The sequence below is a fragment of the Camarhynchus parvulus genome, chromosome 29 (genome assembly GCF_901933205.1).
Source record: "Camarhynchus parvulus chromosome 29, STF_HiC, whole genome shotgun sequence".
In the NCBI taxonomy this organism is placed as follows: Eukaryota; Metazoa; Chordata; class Aves; order Passeriformes; family Thraupidae; genus Camarhynchus; species Camarhynchus parvulus.
In genome coordinates this window covers 510,226-532,122 of record NC_044599.1, presented here as the reverse complement: position 1 = coordinate 532,122, position 21,897 = coordinate 510,226, and the positions used below count along the sequence as shown (strand labels likewise).

The window sequence follows — 21,897 nt, the reverse complement described above, 5'->3', positions numbered from 1 at the left end:
ATGGGAATAGCCCTGGAAGGATGGGAAGAGCCCTGGAAGGACGGACAGATGCCCCAGGAGGGATGGACACGTCCCCTGGAAGGACAGACACGTCCCCAGGAGGGACAGACACCACCCTGGACAGATCCCTCCGCCCTCGCCCCTCGCCGGCCCCGCTCCGGGCTGGGAGCGGGAGAACGGCCCCGTCCTGTCCCCCCCCCGCCACATCCCGCACACGGCTGGCCCCAGAGTGTCCCCAGGAATGTCCCCAAGGGGGTCCCCAAGAATGTCCCTAAAGGTGTCCCAAGGGTGTCCCCAAGGATGCCCCCAGGAATGTCCCAAGGATGTCCCTAAAGACCCCAAAAGTGCCCCCAAGGATGTCCCCAAGGATGCCCCCAGGGTGCCACCAGGGATGTCCCAAGGATGTCTCTAAGGACCCCAAAGGTGTCCCCAGGGATGTCCCAAGGGTGTCCCCAAGGCTGTCACCCAAGCACGGCCGAGGGACCCGCAGTGCCACCAGGGCGCGGCCATTGGCCTCGCTGGCAGCCGGGGAGGGGGGGTCCCTGTTCAGCACAACCCCCCCGGTGTCCCCTCCTCCCATTCCCGCCCCCCGTTCCCTCGGGGGGGGTCGGGGGGGCCTCTCCCACCAAAAATTCCCCACGAGCCCCGGGATGGGGCTGGGGGCGTCACGCCGGACTTTGGGGGGGGGGGTCCAGCAGCACCTTCATCCGACCCCCGGCACCCAGGGGATGCCCGCGCTGCCCCGGTGCCCCCCCGGGACCCCCGATGCTGGCGGGGGGGGCACGGCGGGGCTCGGGCGGCCCCCCCCGGGCCCCCCCCCGCCTGACCTACTTAGCGGATTCCTGCCGGCAGATCCCGGCAGCCGCCCGGGCTCCGGCTCCATGAATAAGTGATGGGACACGCGCTCGTGGCTGCGCCGGGGGGGCGCCCGGCCCGAAACCCCCGGCCCCGAACTCGCAACCCCCGGCCCTACAACCCCCCCGGCCCCACAACCCCCCCGGCCCCGAAACCCCTAGCCCGGAACCCCCCCGGCCCCGAACTCGCAACCCCCGGCCTCACAACCCCCCGGCCCCGAAACCCCCCCGGCCCCGAAACCCCCGGCCCCGAACTCGCAACCTCCCCGGCCCGGAACGCCCCGAGCCCCACGCCCCAATTCCCCCAAAGCCCTGGGGGTGTCACTTGGGGGGTTGCGTCCCCACAGCCCCATGGACAGAGGACTGGGGACACCCCCAGCCCACCCTGTGCCCTCCCCCCCCCAATCCTAAATCGGCCCTTTGGGGGGTTTTGGGGTGTCCGGGCTCTGCTGGGACGGTCCCCAAGCACTGGCCTTGTCCCCTTGTCCTGGTGCTGGGGGGGATCCTGTCCCTGTCCCTGTCCCATGCCCCTCCCACGGTCTGTGTGTCTGTCCCAGGGCCTGTCTGTCCGTCCTCATGTCCCCATGTCGGTCCCAGTGTCCCCGAGTCTGTCCTTGTGTTTGTTTGTCTGTCCCTGTGTCCCAGGGTCCCCCTGTGTGTCCGCCACCGTGTCCTTGTGTCCCTCCTCATGTCCCTGTGTCTGTCTTCGTGTCCCTGTGTCTGTCCCCGTGTCCCAGGCTCTGTCCCACTCTCCTGACTCTGTCCGTGTGTCTCTCCTCATGTCCCTATGTCTGTCCCTGTGTCTGTCTTCGTGTCCCAGCTCAGTGCATCCATTCCTGTGTCCCTGTGTCCCTCCTCATGTCCCCGTGTCTGTCCCTGTGTCTGTCCCCGTGTCCGTCCCGGTGTCCCACGCCCTGTCCCTGTGTCCCGTTGTCCGTCCCCGTGTCCCGCGCGCGGGGCCCGGGGCGAGGCGTGGCCTCCGCGGGGCGTGGCCGGGGCGTGGCCGGGGCGTGGCCGGGGCGTGGCCGCTCGGAGCCGCCGGAGCCGCCGGAGCCGCCGCGCCCGCGATGGAGCCCAACAGCCCCCGCAAGATCCAGTTCACGGTCCCGCTGCTGGAGCCGCACCTGGACCCGGAGGCGGCCGAGCAGGTGCGGGGACACCGCGGGGACACCGCGGGGACACCGAGGGGAGCCGGGGGGCAGCGGGGCCGCGCGGAGCAGCGAGCCGGGGGCTCCGGGGGCTGCGGGCACGGCCCGGCCGGGGGTGGCACCGCCGGGCCGGGGGTGACGCGGGGACAGCGGCGACAGGAGGGGGCGGCCCCCGGTGCCGGGGCCACCCGCGAGGAGCGGCCGCCGCCGTCCCCGGAGCCCCGCGGGGCCGTGGGGCGGGGGGTGGCCGTGCCAGGGCCATGTGCCCGCTCCGCGCGACGCCACCGGGACCCTCCGGGACCCCCCGGCCCCTGCTCCCGTCAGGGCCGGGCCCAGAACGGCCCCGGGCACGGGGTGACCCCGCGGGGACACGGCCGGGGACCCCCCGGGCACCCCGAGCCCCTCCTGCCACCTCCCCGGGGGCTGCAGGGGACAGGGGGGGTCCGGGGGGACCCCTCGGCCCCACATCGCCCGCGGGGGCTTGAGGGGGGTGAGGAGAAGAGGGGGGGTCCCTGCCGTGTCCCCCCAGCCGGGGGTCCTGGGGGTGGGGGGCCAGGACCCCCCCGGTGCCAGCGGAGCGGGGGCAATGTCACCGAATGTGCCCATCTGGGGCCACCACCGGGCTCGGGGGCAGCAGCGTGGGGTCCCCAGGAGGGAGGGGGAGAGTTTTGGGGGTCCCCAGGAGGGAGAGGAAGAGCAAGGAGAGGGCACGAGCCCCCCAGCACCCAGCAAGGGGCACCCCCAGCCCCGTCCCCATCCCCTCGGGCACTGCCCAGCCCCGGGCACTCCCTGCCCTGCCCTGCCTCAGTTTCCCCTGCCGGGGGTCTCACCCGGCGCCTCTCAGGGCCCTGGGGTGGGCGGGGGTGACCCCAGCCCCGTGCGGTGGCAGCAGGTGACACCACCGATGTCCCCTCCCTGCTCCTCTTTCTGGGGTGCCCCTCGCAGTGATGGGGGGCTCGGCCGTGTCCCCCCTCTCCGCGTGGCACCGCGGTGTCCCCGTGTCCTGCGGGGTCATCCCCAAATCTGCCCAGCCCCACCCTCCCCAAGGACCTTGTGCCCCCCGTGTCCCCCCCGCAGGTCCGGCAGCCCCTGACGCTCATCCCAGGCGAGCCCCCCCTATTTGCCCTGTTTGCCCCCTATTTGCCCCACTGTTTGCCCCCTGTTTCCTCCCTATTTGCCCCCCATTTTCCCACCTGTTTCTCCTATGTTTGCCCCCATTTGCCCCTCTATTTCCTCCCTATTTGCCCCCATTTCCCCCCCTGTTTGCCCCCCATTTGCCCCCCTGTTCCCCCCCTGTTCCCCCCCCTGTTCCCCCCTATTTGCCCCCTGTTTTCCTCCTGTTTTCCCCCTGGTTGCCAGGCCCAGCCCAGGCCTTTGTCCTGCCCCTCTGCCCGTGTCCCCAAGTCCCCCCGAGGCCTCGGGGACCATCCCGGGGCTGTTTTGCCCAGCCGTGCCGAGCCGGGCCGGGCCGGGCCCCTCCCGCTGCCGCCCGGTGCCCGCTCCCGGTGCCGCTCCCGGTGCCCGGTGCCCGGTGCCGGTGTCGGCCCCGTCCCGGCTGCCCCCGGATCCGCCGCGCTCCTCAATCGATGCTGGAGATTGATCTAAAAATAGCGGCGGGAGGGAGCGGGGATGGAGGGATGGAGGAGGGATGGGGGATGGATGGAGGCGGGAGGAGGGACGGGAGGACGGAGGGAGGGAGCGGGGGGGGGTAGGACCAGCGCATCCGCTCCCCGGAGCATCCCCGGGATCCCCCCGCCCGCCCCGGACCCCGGAATGAGGGGAGGGGGCTCAGCCGGGGGTCCCGGCTCCACCCGGGTCACCTTGAGGAGGTGGCACCGCTGTCCCCTCCCCATCCCCGCCCCGGGGGTCGCGGTGGGGGGCTCGGCCTCGCCCCGCACCCCCGGGAGGCTCCGGTGGGGCTGCGGCGGCCCGGGGGCGGCCGCGGCTTCTCGGGGTCCCTCCCGGAGCTGCGGGGTCTGGGGGGGACCCCGAACCCGCCCAGCCCCATCGCGGGGGGGCCCGAGGGACCCCGACCCCAAAGCGGGGGGGCTCGGGGGGGTCCGCGGCGGGGCCGGGGCGATTCCCGGTTCCCGCTAATCCCGGTTCACATCCAGCCGCGTTTCCATGGCAACGGGGCCGGCACGGGAGGATGCGCCGGGGGCCGGGGGGGTGGGCAGGGGCCGGGGGAGGTGCGGAGGGGCGGGGGGGGCTCCCGGCCGCTCGCCCGCCTCATTAGCATCTCATCAGCATCTCATTAGGCAGCCCGCCTCATTAGGGAATCCTCGCTGGGGAATCCGCGCGTGGGAGGCGCTCAGTTACTGGGTCAGCAGGGAAAGGGGGCGCGGGGTCAGCGCTGTCCCCGCTGCTACCACTGTCCCCATTGTCACCACCACCGCCCCCACGGCCCCCCCGTCCCCACCGCGGCCACCAAAGGGCAGCGGCCTTGGGGCCGGAGCGGCTCCGGGTGACCTTGGGCAAGGGCAGGGCCGCAGAGGAAGGGCAGGGCCGCCGCTGTCCCCGTGTCTGTCCCCGTGTCTGTCCCCGTGTCTGTCTGTCCCCACGCCGCTGTCCCCACGCGCTTCCCGCCGCCGGATATAATTAGCTCCGCGATGGAAAAGCCACGTGTGTCCGTCCGTGTGTCCGTCCGGCCGCCGCTGTCCCGCGGGGCCGCCACCGCCCTGGGCACAGTGACACGGCGGGCACAGGGCCACCACCGCCCTGGGGACAGCGACACGGCGGGCGCAGGGCCAGCGGGGCACGGCCGAGGGTCCCAGTTCCCTGTCCGGGGGTCCCACTTTTCTCTCCTGTCCCCCCAGATCCGGAGGCGCCGCCCGACCCCGGCCAATCTTGTCCTGAGCAGTGACCAATCGTCCCCAGGTGGGTCCCAGCGGTGTCCCCGCCTCCCCCCCGGCCCCAGCCCACCCAGGGACCCCCGAGAGTGCTCAGGGACCCCTCAACATGCTCAGGGACCCCAAATATGCTCAGGACACACCCAGCGTGATCAGGGATCCCCTAAATGACGCTCAGTGACCCCCAAAAGGACTCAGGGACCCCCAAAAATGCTCAGCGACCCCGACATGATACTGAGCACCCCCCACCCACACATTCCAGGACCCCCCCCGATGTCAGGACCCCCATACACGGGGGGGTGGGACCCCAATCCCTATGACAATGGCAGGGGGGTGGGGGTGGTGGCACTGTCCCCATGACACCCCCAGGGGACAGAGACCCCCGGAGGGGCCACATGGACCTGGGGGGTGCAGGATGGGCCCCCCCACCCCCAGTGACCTCCTGCCCTCCCCCCCCAGAGATCGACGAGGACCGGCTGCCCAACCCCCTGCTGAAGGTAGGTGACACTGCCGGGGGGGCTGCGGGGACCCCCCCAAAGCCGGGAGAGCCCCCCCTGAGCCGCGATCGTGTGTCCCCCTCCCCCCCCAGTCCGGCCTGGCCATGTCCCCCCGGCAGAGGAAGAAGGTGTCCCGCAGCACCCCCACCATGAAAGGTACGGGGGGGACACGGGGGGACACGGGGGGGATCACAGTGACACAGGGGGGACATGGGGAGACATGGGGGGGACACGGGTGGGGACACAGGGGGACATAGAGGGGGACACAAGGGGATATGGGGAACATGGGAGGGAAGAGGGGGCACACCACGGGACACGAGAGGACATGAGGAGACACGAGGGGACGTAGGGCGACACGAGGGGACACGGGGGGGAACACAAGAGGGACACGAGGGGACACGGGGGGGGCACAGAGGGCTGACAGCCCCCCCGGCACCACGGGGGTCGGGTGGCTGGCTGTCCCCTCCCCTCGCCACCCGGGCGGTGTCGCCGGGAGGGTGGGGACGGTCACCAGGGCCCCCCCCGCGCCCCCCCAGCGCCGCTCCCTGCCCGGCAGAGCTGCAGATGATGGTGGAGCATCACCTGTGCAAGCAGGCGCAGGGCGGCGACGACGACGAAGAGGTGGCGGCCACCGCCCGCTGCCAGCGCGGCGACACCGAGCCCGAGCACCGGCACAGCCCCGGCGCGGCCCCGGGCAGCCACCGTGAGTGGGGGGCACTGGGGGGGCGCCGGGGGCACTGGGGGGCTCTGAGGTCACCCCCTGTGCTGTGACACCCGCAGGGACCCCCGGGGATGGGACACCCCAAGCGGGGACACCCCGGGCCGGGACCCCCGGGGCCGTGCGGCGCAGCCGGGCTGAGGACGGGACCCATATAGAGCCTGGGGACAGCGCGGGCAGCGGCCACTAGGTACGGCCTGGGGACACTGGGGACACTGGGGACATTGGGGACATCGGGGGCACTGGGGGCATTGGGGACATTGGGGGCACTGGGGACATTGGGGACACTGGGGGAATTGGGGGCACTGGGGACGCTGGGGGCACTGGGGACACTGGGGACACTGGACTGGGACATTGGAGGGCACTGGGACATGGTGCTGGGACACGAGGGTGGCACTGGGACACCAGATTGGGGCAATGGGACACGAGGCTGGGGCACTGGAGGGGCACTGGGACATGGCGCTGTGGCACTAAGGTGGCATTGGGACACTGGGATGTCACTGGGATGTCACTGGGATGTCACTGGGATGTCACTGGGGTGTCACTGGGGTGTCACTGGGATGTCACGGGGACAGTGCCAGGGTCAGGGCGGCCCTGCTGGCACGGGGACAGTGCCAGGGCTGTCCCCTCCCCTGGTCCCCAGCGCTGTCCCTGTCCCTTGTCCCCAGGTGTGGCCGCCGGACACCAGCGCAGATTTTTTTAATTCCATTTTCTAAGATTTTGGGGCTGCCCAGAATTCTTTTGGGATTTTTTTTTATTTATTTTATTTTATTTTATTTTACTCCCATGGGCAGGTCCCCAATGGCGGGGGGGGGGGCGGTCCTGGGCTGTCCCCCCCCGGGGACCTCAGGGCAGGTGACACGTGCCACCCCCCCACCCGCACTGCCACCCTTGGGTGACACCGGGGACACTGAGTGACACCCTGCGTGTCCCCACCCGCACTGCCAGCCCCGGGGCGGGTGACAAGTGCCACCCAACCCCCCCCGGTGACACTGGGGACACTGAGCAGACCCCCCCCCCAATCACTGCCACCCTCGGGGTGTCCCCTGAACCCCCCCCCTCCACCTGTGCGCACCTGGGGGGGACACCTGCACACGGGGAGGGGACACGGGGAGGGGACACGGGGAGGGGACAGGGACACTCGCGTGCACACGGACACGGGGGTGGGGGGGCGCGGGGACCCCCCCCCCAAGCCGGAATTAAAGGGATCCTTTCCCCCCCCGCCTCCTGCTTGGGCCGCGCCGGGCCGGGGGGGGGATGGGTGGGACCCCCTTTTTGGGGGGGGGAGGGTCCAAACCCATTTTTGGGGCTAAGGGGTTCCAAAATCCCTTTGGGCGCTCGGGGGCGGGGGGTCGGGACCCCCCTTTTGGGTGGTGGGGGGGGCTCTAGGACCCCCCCCTTGGGGCCGCCCCCATCCCCGGGTCCCGCCCCCTCCCCAAATTCCTCCCCGCCCCCCCCCCCACCCTCAATGGCCGGAGCGCGGCCTTGGTGGCGGCGGCGTTTATTAATTAACTCATTAATTAATAATTAATTGCTCGTTAGCGGCGGCGCGGGGGGGACACACATGCGGGGGTTGGGGGGGAGCTCTGCCAGTGGTGACCGAGGGGGGGGACACGGGGGAGGGGACACGGAGGGGACACGGTGGGGGGACACGGAGGGGACACGGAGGGGACACGGTGGGGGGGACACGGTGGGGACACGGGGCGGGGGGACACGGGGTACAAAAATACAAACACGGGGGGGGGCACGGGGGGGGACACGGGGTACAAAAATACAAACACGGGGGGGGGGCACGGGGGGCCGGGGCCGGAGCGGGAGGGGCTGGGGGGGGTCCGGGCGTTCCCGAACATTCCTGAGCATTCCCGGGACATTCCCGAACATTCCCGGGGGGGGCGGGGCATCCCGGGAATCCGGGGGGCGCTCGGGGGGCAGCGGGTCCGGGGTTCTGGAACATTCCCAGATCCGGGGTTCTGGAACATTCCTGGGGCTGGATCCAGGATTCTGGAACATTCCTGAAGCTCGCTTTGGGATCCTGGAACATTCCCAAGCCTGGATTCAGAATCTTGGGACATTCCCAGGGCTGGATCCACAATTCTGGAACATTCCTGAGGCTGGATCCAGGGAGATCCCAAGGCTGGATTTGGGATCCTGGAACATTCCCGAGGTTGGATCCATGGATTCCCCAAACATTCCGGGATTCCCAAGAGTGCCCCAAACATCCCAGGATCCCCCAAACATTCTGGGATTCCCCAAAGATTTTGGGATCCCCCAAACATTCTGGGATTCCCCAAAGATTTCGGGATCCCCCAAACATTCCGGGGTTCCCGAGGCTCGCTGGAGCTGGAGGGGGCGGCTGGACCGGGGTGTGGGAGCATTCCGGAACATTCCGGAACATTCCCGGCGTGTCGTCCCTGTCCCTGCCACTCCCTGTCCCCACTGCCACCCGCGCCAGGCCAGGTGGGACCCCGCGGGGATCTCCCTGTCCCTGTCCTTGTCCCGGTCCCCAGGTGGGATGGGGACAGGGCACAGTGCCACCCTCGCGTTGTCACCACCACACCAAGGGGAGCGCGGTGGCCCTGACAGTGACAGAGTGTCCCCCCCGGCTGTCCCCAGAGTGTCCTCCCTGGCTGTCCCCAGTGCCACCGTCCCCACCCCAGCCCCTCCCGAGCAGGAAAAGCGTTTTTAAAAATCCCAAAGGACCGAGCCCGGCGGGGCCCGGGGGTGGCAGTGAGGGACCGGTGACACCGGGACAGAGGGGACAGCCCGGGGGGCTCCTGGCACGGCGGTGACACCGGTCCTGGCACAGAGGTGACACCAATCCTGGCATGGTGGTGACACCGGTCCTGGCACAATGGTGACACCAATCCTGGCATGGTGGTGACACCAATCCTGGCATGGTGGTGACACCAATCCTGGCATGGTGGTGACACCGGTCCTGGCATGGGGGTGACACCGGTCCTGGCACAGTGGTGACACCGGGCCTGGCATGGCGGTGACACCGGTCCTGGCCTGGCGCGGTGGTGACACCAATCCTGGCACGGGGGTGACACCGATCCGAGCCCGGCCCCGGGGCCTCCTGGCACAGATGGTTCTGAACTCGATGACATCGAAGACGAGACGGTGTCACTCAGCTGGACAGGGACCTGCTGGACGGGACAGTCACCACCGTGTCCCCAACCCACTCCTGGTGTTCCCACCCCCTTTCCCAGTGTCCCCGCCCCTTTCCCGGTGTCCCCGCCCCTTTCCCGGTGTCCCCGCCCCTTTCCCGGTGTCCCCACCTGGCTCCTCCCCCCGCTATTCCACGTCCCCGTTCTCGCTGTGGGTCCCGGTGGCCGCGGGCTCCTCGCACGGGGACAGCTCATCGATGGACGCCTGGTTGGTGATGCCTGGGGGGACACGGGCAGGGTCACCGGGGACACCCCAGAACTCGTGTCCCCCCTGGGGCCACCTTCCCGGACAGCCCAGGTTGTGCCACCTGCGCCGCGCTTGTGTCACCTCCCCATCCGGGGACCCTGGGACAGAGCTGGCCCTGAGCAGTTCATGGTGGCCCCCAGCTCCTCCCCCATGGCCATGGTGGCCATTGGTGGCCATAGTGGCTGTAGTGACCATGGTGGCCATTGGTGGCCATGGTGGCCATTGGTGGTCATGGTGGCCATGGTGGTTGTAGTGGCCATTGGTGACCACTGGTGATTGTGGTGGCCATGGTGGCTGTGGTGGCTGTGGTGGCCATGGTGGCCCATAATGGCTGTGGTGGCCGTCCCCTACCGCTGGCCGCCCTCTCCTTCCACTTCTGCTTGTTCTCCTGGATGTGCTTGGTCCAGGTGGAGCGGAACCCGGCCAGGTCGGCTTTGATGTCCTCCAGGTGCTCATCCAGGGACGGCTGCCGCCACTGCGAGCTGGGGGACAACGGGGACAGCTGGCAGCGGGCCAGGGCCACCACTGCCACCACCAGGCACGAACCTGGGGGACAGGGACGCCCACCTGGGCTGCTGGGTGGCTGTGGGGTTGCCCTTGGCCTTGGAGCCGTCCTCGGCCGGCGGCGTCACCAACTTCTCGGCCACGTCGGTGAGCACCGAGAACGTCGGCTCCACGATGAAGTCGATGAACCCTGGGGACAGGAGGGGACACGGTGCTGCTGGGGACACACTGGGGACAGCGTGGGGACAGCGAGGGGACAGGATGGGGACGGGACCTGTCCCGGACTCACCGATCTGTGACTGGGCCACCAGCGTGGAGGTGCGGTCGCAGAGGGGCGAGAAGGGCAGCCCCAGCTCGGCCTCCTTGTCCCCCTGGCAAGGCAAGGGACATCCGTGGTGTCCCCACGGGGTGTCCCCCGTGTCCCCCCGCCCGGCCCCGGCCCTACCTGCCGGAAGAACTCCTCCATGAGGGCCTTGGTCCAGCGGCTGTGCACCGCCCACTGCTTGGTGGGGTGGCTGATGTCGGCCGCGTGCAGCAGCAGCGACAGCACCTTGGACTTGTCCAGCCTGGGGACAACAGCCCAGCTTGTCCCCAGAGCCACCCCGCCACCCCTGGGGACACACCTGGGGGCTGGCCACCACCCCCACCCACCTCTCCAGCTGCTGCAGCGCCGTCTTCATGGACTTGACCTGCTGGAAGTGGCAGGACATGTCGGTGGCCAGGACCATCTCGATGACCAGCGCCCGCAGCTCGCTGCGGGGAGGGAGGGGCACGGTCAGGGGACAGCACGGGGACAGCGCGGGGACAGCGAGGGGACAGTGAGGGGACAGCGAGGGGACCTTACGCGAACTCGTCCTTGGTGAGGTTGACGAAGATGTTGAGCTCCTCGTCCTGCATCAGGCGGAACACGGCGCTGATGTGGTGGTTCTCCAGCACCGAGCGGTCGTTGTACAGGATGGCGGTGTCCGACCTGGGGACACCACGGGGACACCACGGGGACACCATGGGGACACTGGGCACGGGGACAGCGAGGGATGGCCCGGGGTGGCAGCACGGCCATGTCCCGGCTATGTTGGTGGCCCTGAGCATTCCCCAGGTGTCCCCAAGGTGCCCCCAGGGTGGGTCTGCAGTCCTGCCTGGGACACGCCGTGCCACCCACACCATGCTCTGCCACCCAGGCCATGCCGTGTCACCTGTGCTGTGCCAACCATGCTGTGCCATGCTGTGCTACCTCTGCTGTGTCACCCATGCCATGCTGTGCCACCTGTGCCACGTCATATTGTGCCACCCATGCTGTGCCATGCTGTGCCACATCTGTTGTGTCGCCCGTGCTGTGAACCCCATGCTGTGCTGTGTCACCTGTGCTGTGCTGTGCCACCTGTGCTATGCCACCCATGCTGTGCTGTGTCACCATGCCGTGCCATGTCCTTGTGCCATGCTGTGCCACCCGTGCCATGCCATGTCCCTACGCCGTGCCATGTCCCTATGCCACGTCGTGCCACCCGTGCCGAGCCATGCCGTGTCCCTGTCCCCGTGCCCTCACTTGGTCTGGATGTGGAAGCTGTTCGTTGTCCCCGTGTGCTCGAAGTCGTGGATGGCGGCGGCAAAGACGATGGCCAGGAGCTCAATCTCAGACAGGCAGTGCTGGGGACAGGGACGGGGACAGGGACAGAGATGGGACAGGGACGGGGATGGGACAGGGATGGGGACAGGGCCACCCCCACCATGAGTGTGACACCCCAGGTATCCTGTGACAGCCACGTGGGGACAACGGGCAGCACATGCACCAGGTGCCACCCCACGTGTGACAGCCAGATGGGGACAATTGACGCAGACGTGTTCCAGGTGCCACCCCGCATGTGACAACCGTGCACAGTCACATTCCAGGTGCCGCCCATGCGTGTCCCCTGTGCCCGGTGCCACCCTGGGGACATTCCCATGGCAATGAGCACTGCCGGGCGGTGGGGACAGGCGGGTGGCGCGGCGCCACCCTTGGGGCCAGCCCCGCGTCCCCGCGTCCCCGTGTCCCCGTGTCCCTGTACCAGCATGCCGGTGCGCAGCAGGAAGCAGTGCACGGTCTGGGTGACGTCGGCCGCGTGCACCTGGTTGTGGTAGGGGTTCCGGAACTTTCCGTAGCCACCCTCCAGAGCCTCGAGCAGCGACGTCAGGAACGCGCCGGGGATCTGCCCATGGGGACATCGGGGTGACGGGGGGGGGCGGTCCTTGAGGGGCAGCTCGGGGGTCCTGGGGTGGATTTTGGGGGTCCTGGAGGGGAGTTTGGGGGTCCTGGGCTGGATTTTGGGGGTCCTGGGGTAGAGTTTTGGGGTCCTGGGGTGGATTTTGGGGGTTCCTGGAATGGAACTGGGGGGTCCCGGGTTGCAGTTTAAGTGTTTGGGGGGATCCTGGAGGAGTCTGAGGGGTCCTGGGTTGGAGTTTGGGCATCCCGGGGAAGGTTTTGGGGTTGTTTTGGCTTTCTGGGGGGTTTTGGGGGCGTGTTTTGGAGGATTTTGAATGTTGGGTCACAGCTTGAAATGGCTGTTGTGGTTGTAGGGGTGATTTTTGGATATTTTTTGGATTTTGGGGTTCCATTCCCACCTTGAAGCGGCCGTTGAGGTTGTGGGGGTTATTTTGGGATACTTTTGGGGTATTTTGGGGTATTTTGGGACACCATTCCCACCTTGAAGCGGCCGTTGAGGTTGTGGGGGTTATTTTGGGATATTTTTGGGATATTTTGGGGTATTTTGGGGCGCCATTCCCACCTTGAAGCGGCTGTTGAGGTTGTGGCGGGTGAAGAGCTCGAACACCACCGTGCGCAGCGAGTGCTCCTCGGCCGCACGGTGCAGCGAGAACACGTCAAAGCACCACTGGTCCAGCCCCTGCGGGGACACCGGGGACACCGCTGGGGACACCGGGGACACCGCTGGGGACACCGGGAATTCCAGGGGTGCCCAGGAAATCCCAGTAAAACCCAGTAAAACCCCAGTGAAGCCAAAGATTCCCATTGATTCCCGGTTATTCCCATTGATTTCCAGTTGTTCCCATTGATTTCCAGTCATTCCCATTGATTTCCAGTTATTCCCATTTAATCCCAGTTATTCCCATTCATTCCCAGTTATTCCCATTTATTCCCAGTGATTTCCCAGAGATTCCCAGAGATTCCCAGAGATTCAAAAATTTCCAGTGATTCCCAGTAATTCCCAGAGATTCCCAGTAATTCCCAAATATTTCCATTGATTCCCAAAGATTCCCAAAGATTCCCAGTAATTCCCAGATATTCCCATTTATTTCCCATTGATTCCCAGTGAAACCCCGGTGATTCCCAGAGATTGATTCCCATTGATTTCCAGATATTCCCATTTATTTCCCATCGATTCCCAGTAATCCCCAGACATTCCCACTGACTCCCAAAGATTCACAGTGATTTCCAGAGATTCCCAGTAAAACCCCAGTGATTCCCAATAATTCCCAAAGATCGATTCCCATTGATTCCCATTGATTCCCATTGATTCCCATTGATTCCCAGTGATTTCCATCGATTCCCAGTGCCTCCCAGCCATTCCCAGTGCCTCCCATTGACTCCCAGCAGCCCCCTCCAGGGTTTTGGGGTTTTTTGGGGATTTTTGGGGGTTTTTTTTGGTACCTTCAGGCAGTTGAGGACGGAGGAGGAGTAGCTCGGCCCCACGGCCGTGTATGTCCGGCGGAACATCCTGGGGAGAGGCAGGGCTGGGGGGGCTGGGGGGGCTGGGGACACCCCGGGGACACCCTGGGGACACCCTGGGGACACCCTGGGGCTGGGAACAAACCTGGGGACACCCTGGGGACAAACCTGGGGACCCACCTCGGTTCTAGGGACCCTCTTGGGTTTTGGGGACCCACCTGATGCTGGGGACAGTCCCCGGGTTTTTGGGGACCCCTCTGCTCTCAGCTCACCTCCCACACTGTCACATCCGTCCCCCCCGAGCTCTGTCCCCACTGTGTCACCTCTGTGCCCTCCTTGATGTGTCCCCGTCCCCCCTGTGCCCTCCCTGTCCCCATTGTGTCCCTCTTGGGGTGTCCCTGTCCCCTCTGTGCCCCCCTCGCTGTGTCGCTGTCCCCCCCGTGCCCCCCTCGCCGTGTCCCCATGCCCCCGTCCCCTTTGTCACCTCTCCACGAAGATGCCGGCCTGCACGGCGTGCACGATGCTGCGGAATTTGGGTTTCTCCTCGGCCCGGCGGCCCTTGGCCCGCGCCTGCTGCGTGAAGGTGGCGGCGAGCCAGTCCCGCACCTCGGAGGGCACGGCCGCGTCCGAGCCCATGGCCCGCAGCTCGTCCTCCGTGTCCAGCACCTGCCTGGGGGCACGCGGCACTCAGCGCTGCTGTCCCCACCCCGCGGTGCCCCTCAGTGTCCCCTCGGTGTCCCTCAGTGTCCCCTTGGTGTCCCTCAGTGTCCCCTCGGTGTCCCCTCAGTGTCCCCTCAGTGTCCCCTCGGTGTCCCCGGGTGTTGGGGAAGATGGAACAAGAAAAGCTTTACAAATACGATTGCCCGGCAAAAGATTTTGAGAATATGGAAGCTGCGAGCGAGACTGAAATGAAAGCGAGCTCTGAGATCTCTCAGTTACTGAACAACGGGAAAACAACGGTGTGGCCGGCTGAAAGTCATCTTTTTTTGGTGGAACAAGACTCTCTGCTGGCAGGCAGGTCCAAGGGTCCGAGCAGACCCTACCAGCTCGGCAGAAGGGTCCAAAGAGGAGTTTTTAGGGTTTAAAATGTAACACAGGATGGTAATGTAGTGATTCTTACAGGCTGTATGGAAATGCTATAGGATTTGTGTGTTGTGCTGGATTGGTTAGCGAGAATTAGAATATTCAACACAGGAGATGATTTATTGGATTGGAATGGGAACTTCGCTCTCTTACCTCTTGTCTCTTAGCTCTTACTTTCTATGCTCTTACCCCTTTTTCTCTCTTATGCTTTTGCTCTCTTACCCCTTTTACTCTCTCACCCTCTCATCCTCTCTCCCCCTCTCTTCTCTCAGCCTGCTCTCAGCTGTGGCTGGCAGCTCCAGCAGGGCCCTGCCCCAGGCCCTTTGCAATAAACCCCAAATCCCAAAAGGTCCCTGCACCCAGGCCCTGTGCAATAAACCCCAAATCCCAAAAGGTCCCTGCACCCAGGCCCTGTGCAATAAACCCCAAATCCCAAAAGGTCCCTGCACCCAGGCCCTGTGCAATAAACCCCAAATCCCAGCAGGGCCCTGCACCCAGGCCCTGTGCAATGAACCCCAAATCCCAGCAGGGCCCCCCTGCCCCCAGGCCCTTTGCGATAAACCCCAAATTCCACAACCTGGCTTCAGAGATCTCTCCTGTCCGTCCATCCCGACCGTGCTACCCCTGTCAATCCCACAGCCGGGGTGTCCCCGGGGTGTCCCCGGGTGTCCCTTGCCCACCTGGTCTCGTCGATGCAGACGGCCTCGAGCAGCGAGGCCGCGTACTCCAGATTGCGCTTCAGCTCCTCCACGCTCACCTCGCCCGCCTCGAGCTGCTTGACCAGGAAACGGAGCCTGGGGGGCACGGGGGGCACCCCCGGAATGGGGGAACGGGGTTAGGGACAGCCGGGGACACGGGGAACCTCCGGAATGGGGGGACAGGGTTAAGGACACCCAGGGACAGCAGGGACAGGGGGGACAGAGGGTTAGGGACACCCAGGGACAGCCCCGGAATGGGGGGACAGGGTGGCATTGACCCCCCCCAGGAGAGCAGGGACAGCCCCCCCCAGGTTGGGGACAATGGGGGTCCCAGGAAGGGGACAGGGAATTGAGGGATTCCTGTCTGGGGAGTGCCACCCCCGTGGCACGGGTTATTGTGGGATATTTTGGGGTATTTTGGGGGCAGTTTTGGGACGCCATTCCCACCTTGATGTGCAGGTGGCAAAGGGTGGCACAGGGTGGCACGGTGACATGGGGTGGCACAGGGTGATACAGGTGGCACGGGGTGGCACAGGTGGCACGGGGGGTGCCCAGGGTGGTGACAGCGTGGGGACACGGGCGCTGCCCCCCTGCCCACGCCGCTGCCAGCACAAGGACGCCGCTGTGGCCGCGGAGCCGCGCGCTGGGGAGGGGCCACCGCGTCCCCCGGTCACGGCGACAGTGACGGTGACAGCGGTGACAGCGACAGCGAGGGGGGCCAGGGGGAGCGGGGGGCACAGACGTCACCAGCGCTGCTGTGACCTTGGGGACGGCGATTGTCACCTTCCCGCTCCCGGCCACCCCCGTGGGGACACTCAGGGACCCCCCCTTGGGGACAACCACCCCCCGGACCCCCAGCCTTGGTGACCCCCGTGTCACTCGTGGGGACAAAGGGCAGGGTCGGGCTGTGCCACCCCGCCGGGTGCCACCCCCCAGGCCACCTGCCACCACCGCGTCCCCTGCTGGTGACCCCCGTGTCCCCAGGGCCACCCCACGGGTGACAGGGTGGCCTCGGGGACCCCCGGGACTGTCACCCCCGTGTGCTGGGGGGGGGGGGGACAGAGGGGGGGCTCAGGAGGGGACAACCCCCTCTTTGGGGACACACGGTCACCCACCTGTGGGAGCGACACGTGGGGACACACGTGTGACACCGCCAGAGTGTCACCCCCGTGTCCCCCCACGGGACACCCCCGGAGTGTCACCCCCGTGTCCCCGGGCACGCTCAGGTGTGTCGCACGCAGCCCAGGTGTGCCACACGCGTGTGCCCCGCCCCGCCTGTCCCCTCCCCGTGTCCCACACGTGTCCCCACGCGTGTCCCCACGCACGTGGCGCCCCCCGGGGCCGCCCCCGCCCCACGGGGACCCCCCCGGGCTCCGCACGTGCCGCAGGTGGGCGCGGGGCACGTGAGCGCCTGGCACAGGTGAGGGGGTGGCACCCCCGGCAGCCCCCCCGGGGACACGGGGGTGGCACCTGCGGAACCTGCGCTGTCCCCGCAGGCTTGGGGACACCCCGGGCTCGCTGTGACACCCCCAGAGTGCCACCCCGGGGCAGGGGGACCCCCGAGTCTGTCCCCAAGGGGTCCCAAAGGAGGCTTGGGGACACCCCGAGGGTCTTTGGGGACGGCCGACAGTCCCAGGGGGCCTTTTTGGGGTGGGGGTCTTAGAGGGGAATGGGGTCCCCAGAGTGGGGGGTCAGGGGTTGGTTGGGGTGAGATCCTCGGATGGGGCAGGGGTCCCGGTTTGGGGGTCCCGGTTTGGGGTTTGGGGGGTCCTGGATTGGGGGTTCCAGTTTGGGGTTTGAGGGTCCCAGTTTAGGGTCTAAAGGTCCCGATTTGGGGGTCCCAGTTTGGGGTTTGAGGGTCCTGGATTGGAGGTCCCAGTTTGGGGTTGGAGGGTCCCAGTTTAGGGTCTAAAGGTCCCGGTTTGGGGGTCCCAGTTTGGGGTTTGGGGGTCCTGATCTGGGGGGGTTTCTCTCTTTTGGGGGTGTCTCTCTTTGAGAGTCCCCCCAGGGCTCTCTCTGGGTTTGGGGTCTCTCTTTGGGGGTCTCTCTGGGGTTGGGGTCTCTCTTTGGGGGTCTCTCTCTCTGGGGTTGCGGTCTCTCTTTGGGGGTCTCTCTGGGGTTGGGGTCTCTCATTTGAGGGTCTCTCTCTCTGTGGGGTTGGGGTCTCTCATTTGGGGTCTCTCTCTCTCTCTCTCTCTCTCTCTCTCTGGGGTTGGGGTCTCTCTCTGGGGTTGGGGTCTCTCCCTGGGGCGGGGGTCCCGCGGCCGGGGGGTCACTCACAGCGCCCGCAGCTTGACCCAGACCTTCCTGCCGGGCACGGCCCTGGCGTCCAGCGGGGACGGGCACCCCCCGGCCGCGTCCAGCGCCGGCCGCTCCCGCTCCAGCCCCGGGAGGCTCCGCGGCGGCTCCATCGCCCCTGGGCACCGGCGGCGCGGCTCAGCCCGGCCCGGCTCCCTCCGCTCCCTCCCGGAGCCCCCCGCGCCTCCCCGGCCCCGGCTCCCGCTCCCTCCCGGAGCCCCGGAGCCCCCGCGGCCCCGGCGGCGCCCCCGGCCCCGGCTGCCGGTGCCTCCTGCGGGCCCCGGTAGCGGCCGCAGCCCCGGCGGGCGCCCCCCCGCCCCGGCCTCCCGCCGCCCCCCGGTAGCCGGCGGCTGCGCAGGCAGCACCGGAGCCAAGATGGATCCGGGCACCGCGGGTGGGAGCAGCGGCAGGGGAGAACCGGGGAGAGCCGGGAGGAGAGGCCGGGAACCGAGAACCGGGAACGGACAATGGGGCTGGGGGAAACCGGGAGGGAGAACCGGGGATGGGAGAACCGGGAACCGGGAACCGGGGATGGAGAACCGGGATGGGAGAACCGGGGATGGAGAACCGGGAATGGAGAACAGGGAGGGAGAACCGGGGATGGAGAACCGGGATGGAGAACCGGAGGGAACCGGGGGAGAAGGAGCGGGAGGGGAGCGGAGGAGCGGGGATGGCAGCGCCGGCACCGGGGATGCTGCGCGCTCCTACCGGGGGATGCTCGGCCGGTGCCGCCGGTGCCGCCGGTGTCGCCGAGCCCCGGTGTCGCCGAGCCCCGGTCCCCGCGGCCACCGGCGCTGCCTCCGCCGCCCGGGGCTCGCCGCAACTTTCCCCGAGCCGGCACCGGCACCGGCACCGGCACCGGCGGGCGGGGCGGGGCGGGGGAGCCGGGGGCGGGGGGCCGGGACCGGGGGTCCGCCCAGCCCCGCGCGGCGCCGGGACCCCCAGGGGAACGCGGGCGGGAGCGGGGGCTGCCCCGGGACCGCCGAGGGGAGGGAGGGGCCCGGGACCCCCCCGGGGGCAGCCGGGACCCCCCCGGGGCTGCGCCCCAGCCGGGGGGACCCCGAAACCTCCCGGAGCTCCGGGGGGGGGGGGGTCAGGACCCCCGGGATCCGCGGGGGCAAAGGGGGAGCGGGAGGTGCCCCGGGGGGGTCGTGGGGGCGGCCCTGGGCTTGGGAGGGGTCAGAGCCCCCCGTGACCCCCCCGGTGCCCCCAGCCCCGTCCCTTTGTCCCCTCCCCTCGGGGGGGTCAGCAGCCCCCCCCATTACTGTGGGTCCGACCCTGGGCTGGGGGGAGCACCCGGAGCTTGAGGGGACCCCCCCCACACACACACACACCCCCTGCCCCGCACCCTGAGCCCCCCCAGACCCTCCCTGGAGCCCCTCGGGGGCGCTGCTGCTCTGGGGGGGGCTCAGAGATGGCCCAGGGGGGATTTGGGGTGCGGGGACCTCAGGGATGACCCGGGGGGGGGTCTCAGAGATGGTCTGGGGGGTCTCAGGGCTGGCCCAGGGGGGATTTGGGGTGCGGGGACCTCAGGGCCGGCCCGGGGGGGGTCTCAGGCACTCCCGGGGGGGTTTTGGGGTGCGGGGCCCCCCCCGCAGCCTCCCCGGCACGCGCCGAGCGCAGCCCCCCCCCCCCAGGAATATTAATCAGCCTTTACGTAACCCGGCCGTGGGTGGGAGCGGCGCCCACCTCGGCACCGCGGGGGCCAGGTGAGCCCCCACCCCTGGGTGCGCCCCCCACCCCTGGCCCCCCCCCAAACCCTCCCGGCACCTCCATTGGGGGATTCTGGGGGGGGGGGTTCCTCTGTTCACACCCCCTCAGTTTTGGAGGGGCTCCCTCCCATCCCAGGGGGGTCTCTAGGACCCCCCCTTGGGACACCTTGAGGGCCGAACCCCCAAATTTGGGCTCCCCCCGCCCCTCCTGGGGGGTTCTCCCACCCATTTGGGGGCCCTCAGAGTGATTTTGGGTTTCTCGAAGTGATTTCAGGGGTCTCAAATTCATTTTGGGGGGTCTTCAAATAAGCTCGGGGGCCCTCAGAGTGATTTTGGGGGTCCTCAGAGTGATTTTGGGTTTCTCGAACTGATTTCAGGGGTCTCCAACTCATTTTGGGGTCTTCAAATAAACTCGGCGGTCCTCAAAGTGATTTTGGGGGGGTCCTCAGAGTGATTTTGGGTTTCTCAAATTGATTTTAGGGGGTCTCAAACACATTTGAGGCTCCTCAAAGTGATTTGGGGATCCTCGAACTGATTTTAGGGGTCCCAAATTCATTTGGGGCTCCCGAACTCATTTTGGGGCTTCTCAAACTCATTTGGGGTTCTCAAACTGATTTGGGGATCCTCGAACCAATTCCAGGGGTCCAAAAACTCATTTTTGGGGGGTCTCCAAAACTCATTTTGGGGCCACACAAACCAATTTTAGAGCCCCAAAATCGCTTTGGGGTTGCTCCTTTTGGGTTCCTCCCCCTCCTTTTGGGGCTCCCCGCTCGCGTTTCGGGGGTTTATAAAACAAAAAAAAAAAAAACCTCAAATTTTCACTTTTGTGGAATTTTGCGGGGGGAGGGGCAGAGTTTTGGGGTGGGGGCGGCCCCCGGTGTGGGGGGGGAGGGGGGTCCGGGGGCGGGGCCGGGTGGGCGCGCGCGAGACAAAAGCGGGAAAAGGTGGGGGGGGGGAAGGGAAGGGAAGGGGGGGGTTCGGGAACGCTCCGGGCTCGTGATTGACGAGCCTGAAATAAACGGGGATCGATGGAATTAAATGGAATTAAATGGAATTAAATCCGTGCCGGGAGCGGGGAGGGGGCGGCCGAGCCCCTGGGGAGCGCGGGGGGGGCGGGGGGGGCGCTCCGGGGTCGTTCCGCTGCTCGGGGGGGCTGGGTGTCATTTTTGGGGCTCGATTGTCATTTTGGGGTTCGATTGTCATTTTGGGGTTCGATTTTCATTTTTGGGTTCGATTTTCATTTCTGGGGTTTTTTCCCCTTCTGTTTTTGGGGTTCGATTTTCATTTTTGGGGTTTTTTTTTTCCTTCTGTTTTTGGGTTTTTGTTTTTTTTTGGCGGGGGGGGTCTCTCCGAGGTCGTTCCGCACCTCCCGCTGCTCGAGGGCGGTTTGATTTTCATTTTTGGGGTTTTTTCCCTTTTGTTTTTGGGGTTCGATTTTCATTTTTGGGGGTTTTTTCCCTTTTGTTTTTGGGGTTCGATTGTCATTTTTGGTTTTTTTCCCTTTTGTTTTTGGGGTTCGATTTTCATTTTGGGGTTTTTGGGTTTGTTTTTGGCGGTTTTTTGGCGGGGGGGGTCGTTCCGCACCTCCTGCTCTTCAGGCTGGCCTGATTTTCATTTTTGGGGTTTTTTTTTGGTTTTATTTTTAGGGCATTTTTTTTTTGTTTTAACGCGATTTTCGCCGGGCGCTTTTTCGGCCGGGTTTTTTGGGGAGGGTTGAGGGGGTCCCGGTCACGGGGAGGGGTCCTCGGGGTGGGGAGGGGGGGCTCGGCGGGCGCTGCCGCCGCTGCCGGTGACTCATCCCGGAGCCGCCGCCGTGCGCCGAATGGCAACGGCCGCGGCCGCCCGAGCCGCGCACGGGGGGGGGGGGACACCCAAAAAATACCGGGGGGGGGGGGGGGGCTCGGGGAGAGCGGGGAACGGGGCTGGGAACGGCGCCGGGGAAACTGAGGCACGGCCCCGCCGCGAGGCAGCGGGATGGAAACGGGGGGGAAATGCCGGGGGGGGGCTCGGGGGGCGACGTGTCCTGACCCCCCCCCTCCCGGACACCCCCGGAACCTCTGGGCACCCCCGGACACCCCGGACACCCCGGAGCCCCCCGAGGGTCCCGAAACGCCCCCGAGGGGGGGTCCCAGGGGGGGCGGCCCCTGCGCACCCCAATAATGGCCGAGAGGTGAATTTGGGGTGAAAAGAGGATTTTAGTGACGGCGGGGGACGCTTGGGGACACCTGGGGACATTTGGGGACAGTTGGGGACATTTGGGGACACGGTGGGGGCAGCCGGCGGTGAGGGGGGGCTGGGGGTCGTGGAGGGGAATTTGGGGAGGGACGGGGGGACAGGGAGGGGGATTTGGGGGTCTGGGGGACTCGGGGGTCCTGGGGGAGTGAGTTTGGGATTTGGGGATGAGATTTGGGGGTCCTGAGGGGGACAGGGGTGGGATTTGGGGGGCACAGGGAGGGGGGATTTG

At 67.1% G+C, this 21,897-nt stretch overlaps 3 protein-coding genes across 6 annotated transcripts in view; 1 reads left to right on the top strand and 2 right to left on the bottom strand.

Annotated features, from left to right (window-relative positions):
• The window catches only part of ATF1 (activating transcription factor 1), a 450,302-nt gene that overhangs the window by 361,953 nt on the left and 66,452 nt on the right, over nucleotides 1–21,897 (bottom strand). The gene's annotated exons all lie outside the window — the stretch shown is intronic.
• PPP1R1A (protein phosphatase 1 regulatory inhibitor subunit 1A) lies at nucleotides 1,879–7,155 on the top strand. Of its 2 annotated transcripts, none has more exons than XM_030967208.1 (7): nucleotides 1,879–2,002; nucleotides 4,819–4,879; nucleotides 5,311–5,348; nucleotides 5,441–5,504; nucleotides 5,943–6,051; nucleotides 6,129–6,256; nucleotides 6,735–7,155. In XM_030967208.1, the coding sequence occupies exons 1-6, from the start codon at nucleotides 1,922–1,924 to the stop codon at nucleotides 6,205–6,207; spliced, it is 432 nt and encodes a 143-aa protein (XP_030823068.1). In that variant the 5' UTR covers nucleotides 1,879–1,921; the 3' UTR covers nucleotides 6,208–6,256; nucleotides 6,735–7,155. The 2 variants fall into 2 exon arrangements, with proteins under 2 accessions (XP_030823068.1, XP_030823067.1); XM_030967207.1 differs by having other exon boundaries at nucleotides 5,905–6,051.
• On the bottom strand, nucleotides 7,985–18,569 carry PDE1B (phosphodiesterase 1B). 3 transcript variants are annotated; one of them, XM_030967187.1, is made up of 16 exons: nucleotides 18,430–18,528; nucleotides 17,704–17,839; nucleotides 15,406–15,519; nucleotides 14,127–14,312; nucleotides 13,625–13,691; nucleotides 12,744–12,860; nucleotides 12,027–12,167; nucleotides 11,528–11,628; nucleotides 10,829–10,954; nucleotides 10,636–10,737; nucleotides 10,430–10,550; nucleotides 10,274–10,355; nucleotides 10,048–10,174; nucleotides 9,832–9,962; nucleotides 9,345–9,452; nucleotides 7,985–9,212 (listed from the first exon to the last, which is right to left on the bottom strand). In XM_030967187.1, exons 2-15 carry the CDS (start codon nucleotides 17,832–17,834, stop codon nucleotides 9,361–9,363), a joined length of 1,638 nt encoding a protein of 545 aa, XP_030823047.1. In that variant the 5' UTR covers nucleotides 17,835–17,839; nucleotides 18,430–18,528; the 3' UTR covers nucleotides 7,985–9,212; nucleotides 9,345–9,360. The 3 variants fall into 3 exon arrangements, with proteins under 3 accessions (XP_030823047.1, XP_030823046.1, XP_030823048.1); XM_030967186.1 differs by having other exon boundaries at nucleotides 7,985–9,209; XM_030967188.1 differs by lacking the exon at nucleotides 17,704–17,839 and having other exon boundaries at nucleotides 7,985–9,209; nucleotides 18,430–18,569.

Excerpts from the sequence above, each read along its gene's own strand:
- PPP1R1A (XM_030967207.1), top strand. The coding sequence starts at position 1,922 with ATGGAGCCCAACAGCCCCCGCAAGATCCAGTTCACGGTCCCGCTGCTG. Across the intron at positions 4,880-5,310 it reads CAGTGACCAATCGTCCCCAG|AGATCGACGAGGACCGGCTG; the intron begins GTGGGTCCCAGC and ends CTCCCCCCCCAG. Across the intron at positions 5,505-5,904 it reads CAGCACCCCCACCATGAAAG|AGCTGCAGATGATGGTGGAG; the intron begins GTACGGGGGGGA and ends CCTGCCCGGCAG.
- PDE1B (XM_030967187.1), bottom strand. The coding sequence starts at position 17,834 with ATGGAGCCGCCGCGGAGCCTCCCGGGGCTGGAGCGGGAGCGGCCGGCG. Across the intron at positions 10,551-10,635 it reads GCGCTGCAGCAGCTGGAGAG|GCTGGACAAGTCCAAGGTGC; the intron begins GTGGGTGGGGGT and ends TGTTGTCCCCAG. Across the intron at positions 9,963-10,047 it reads ACAGCCACCCAGCAGCCCAG|CTCGCAGTGGCGGCAGCCGT; the intron begins GTGGGCGTCCCT and ends GTTGTCCCCCAG.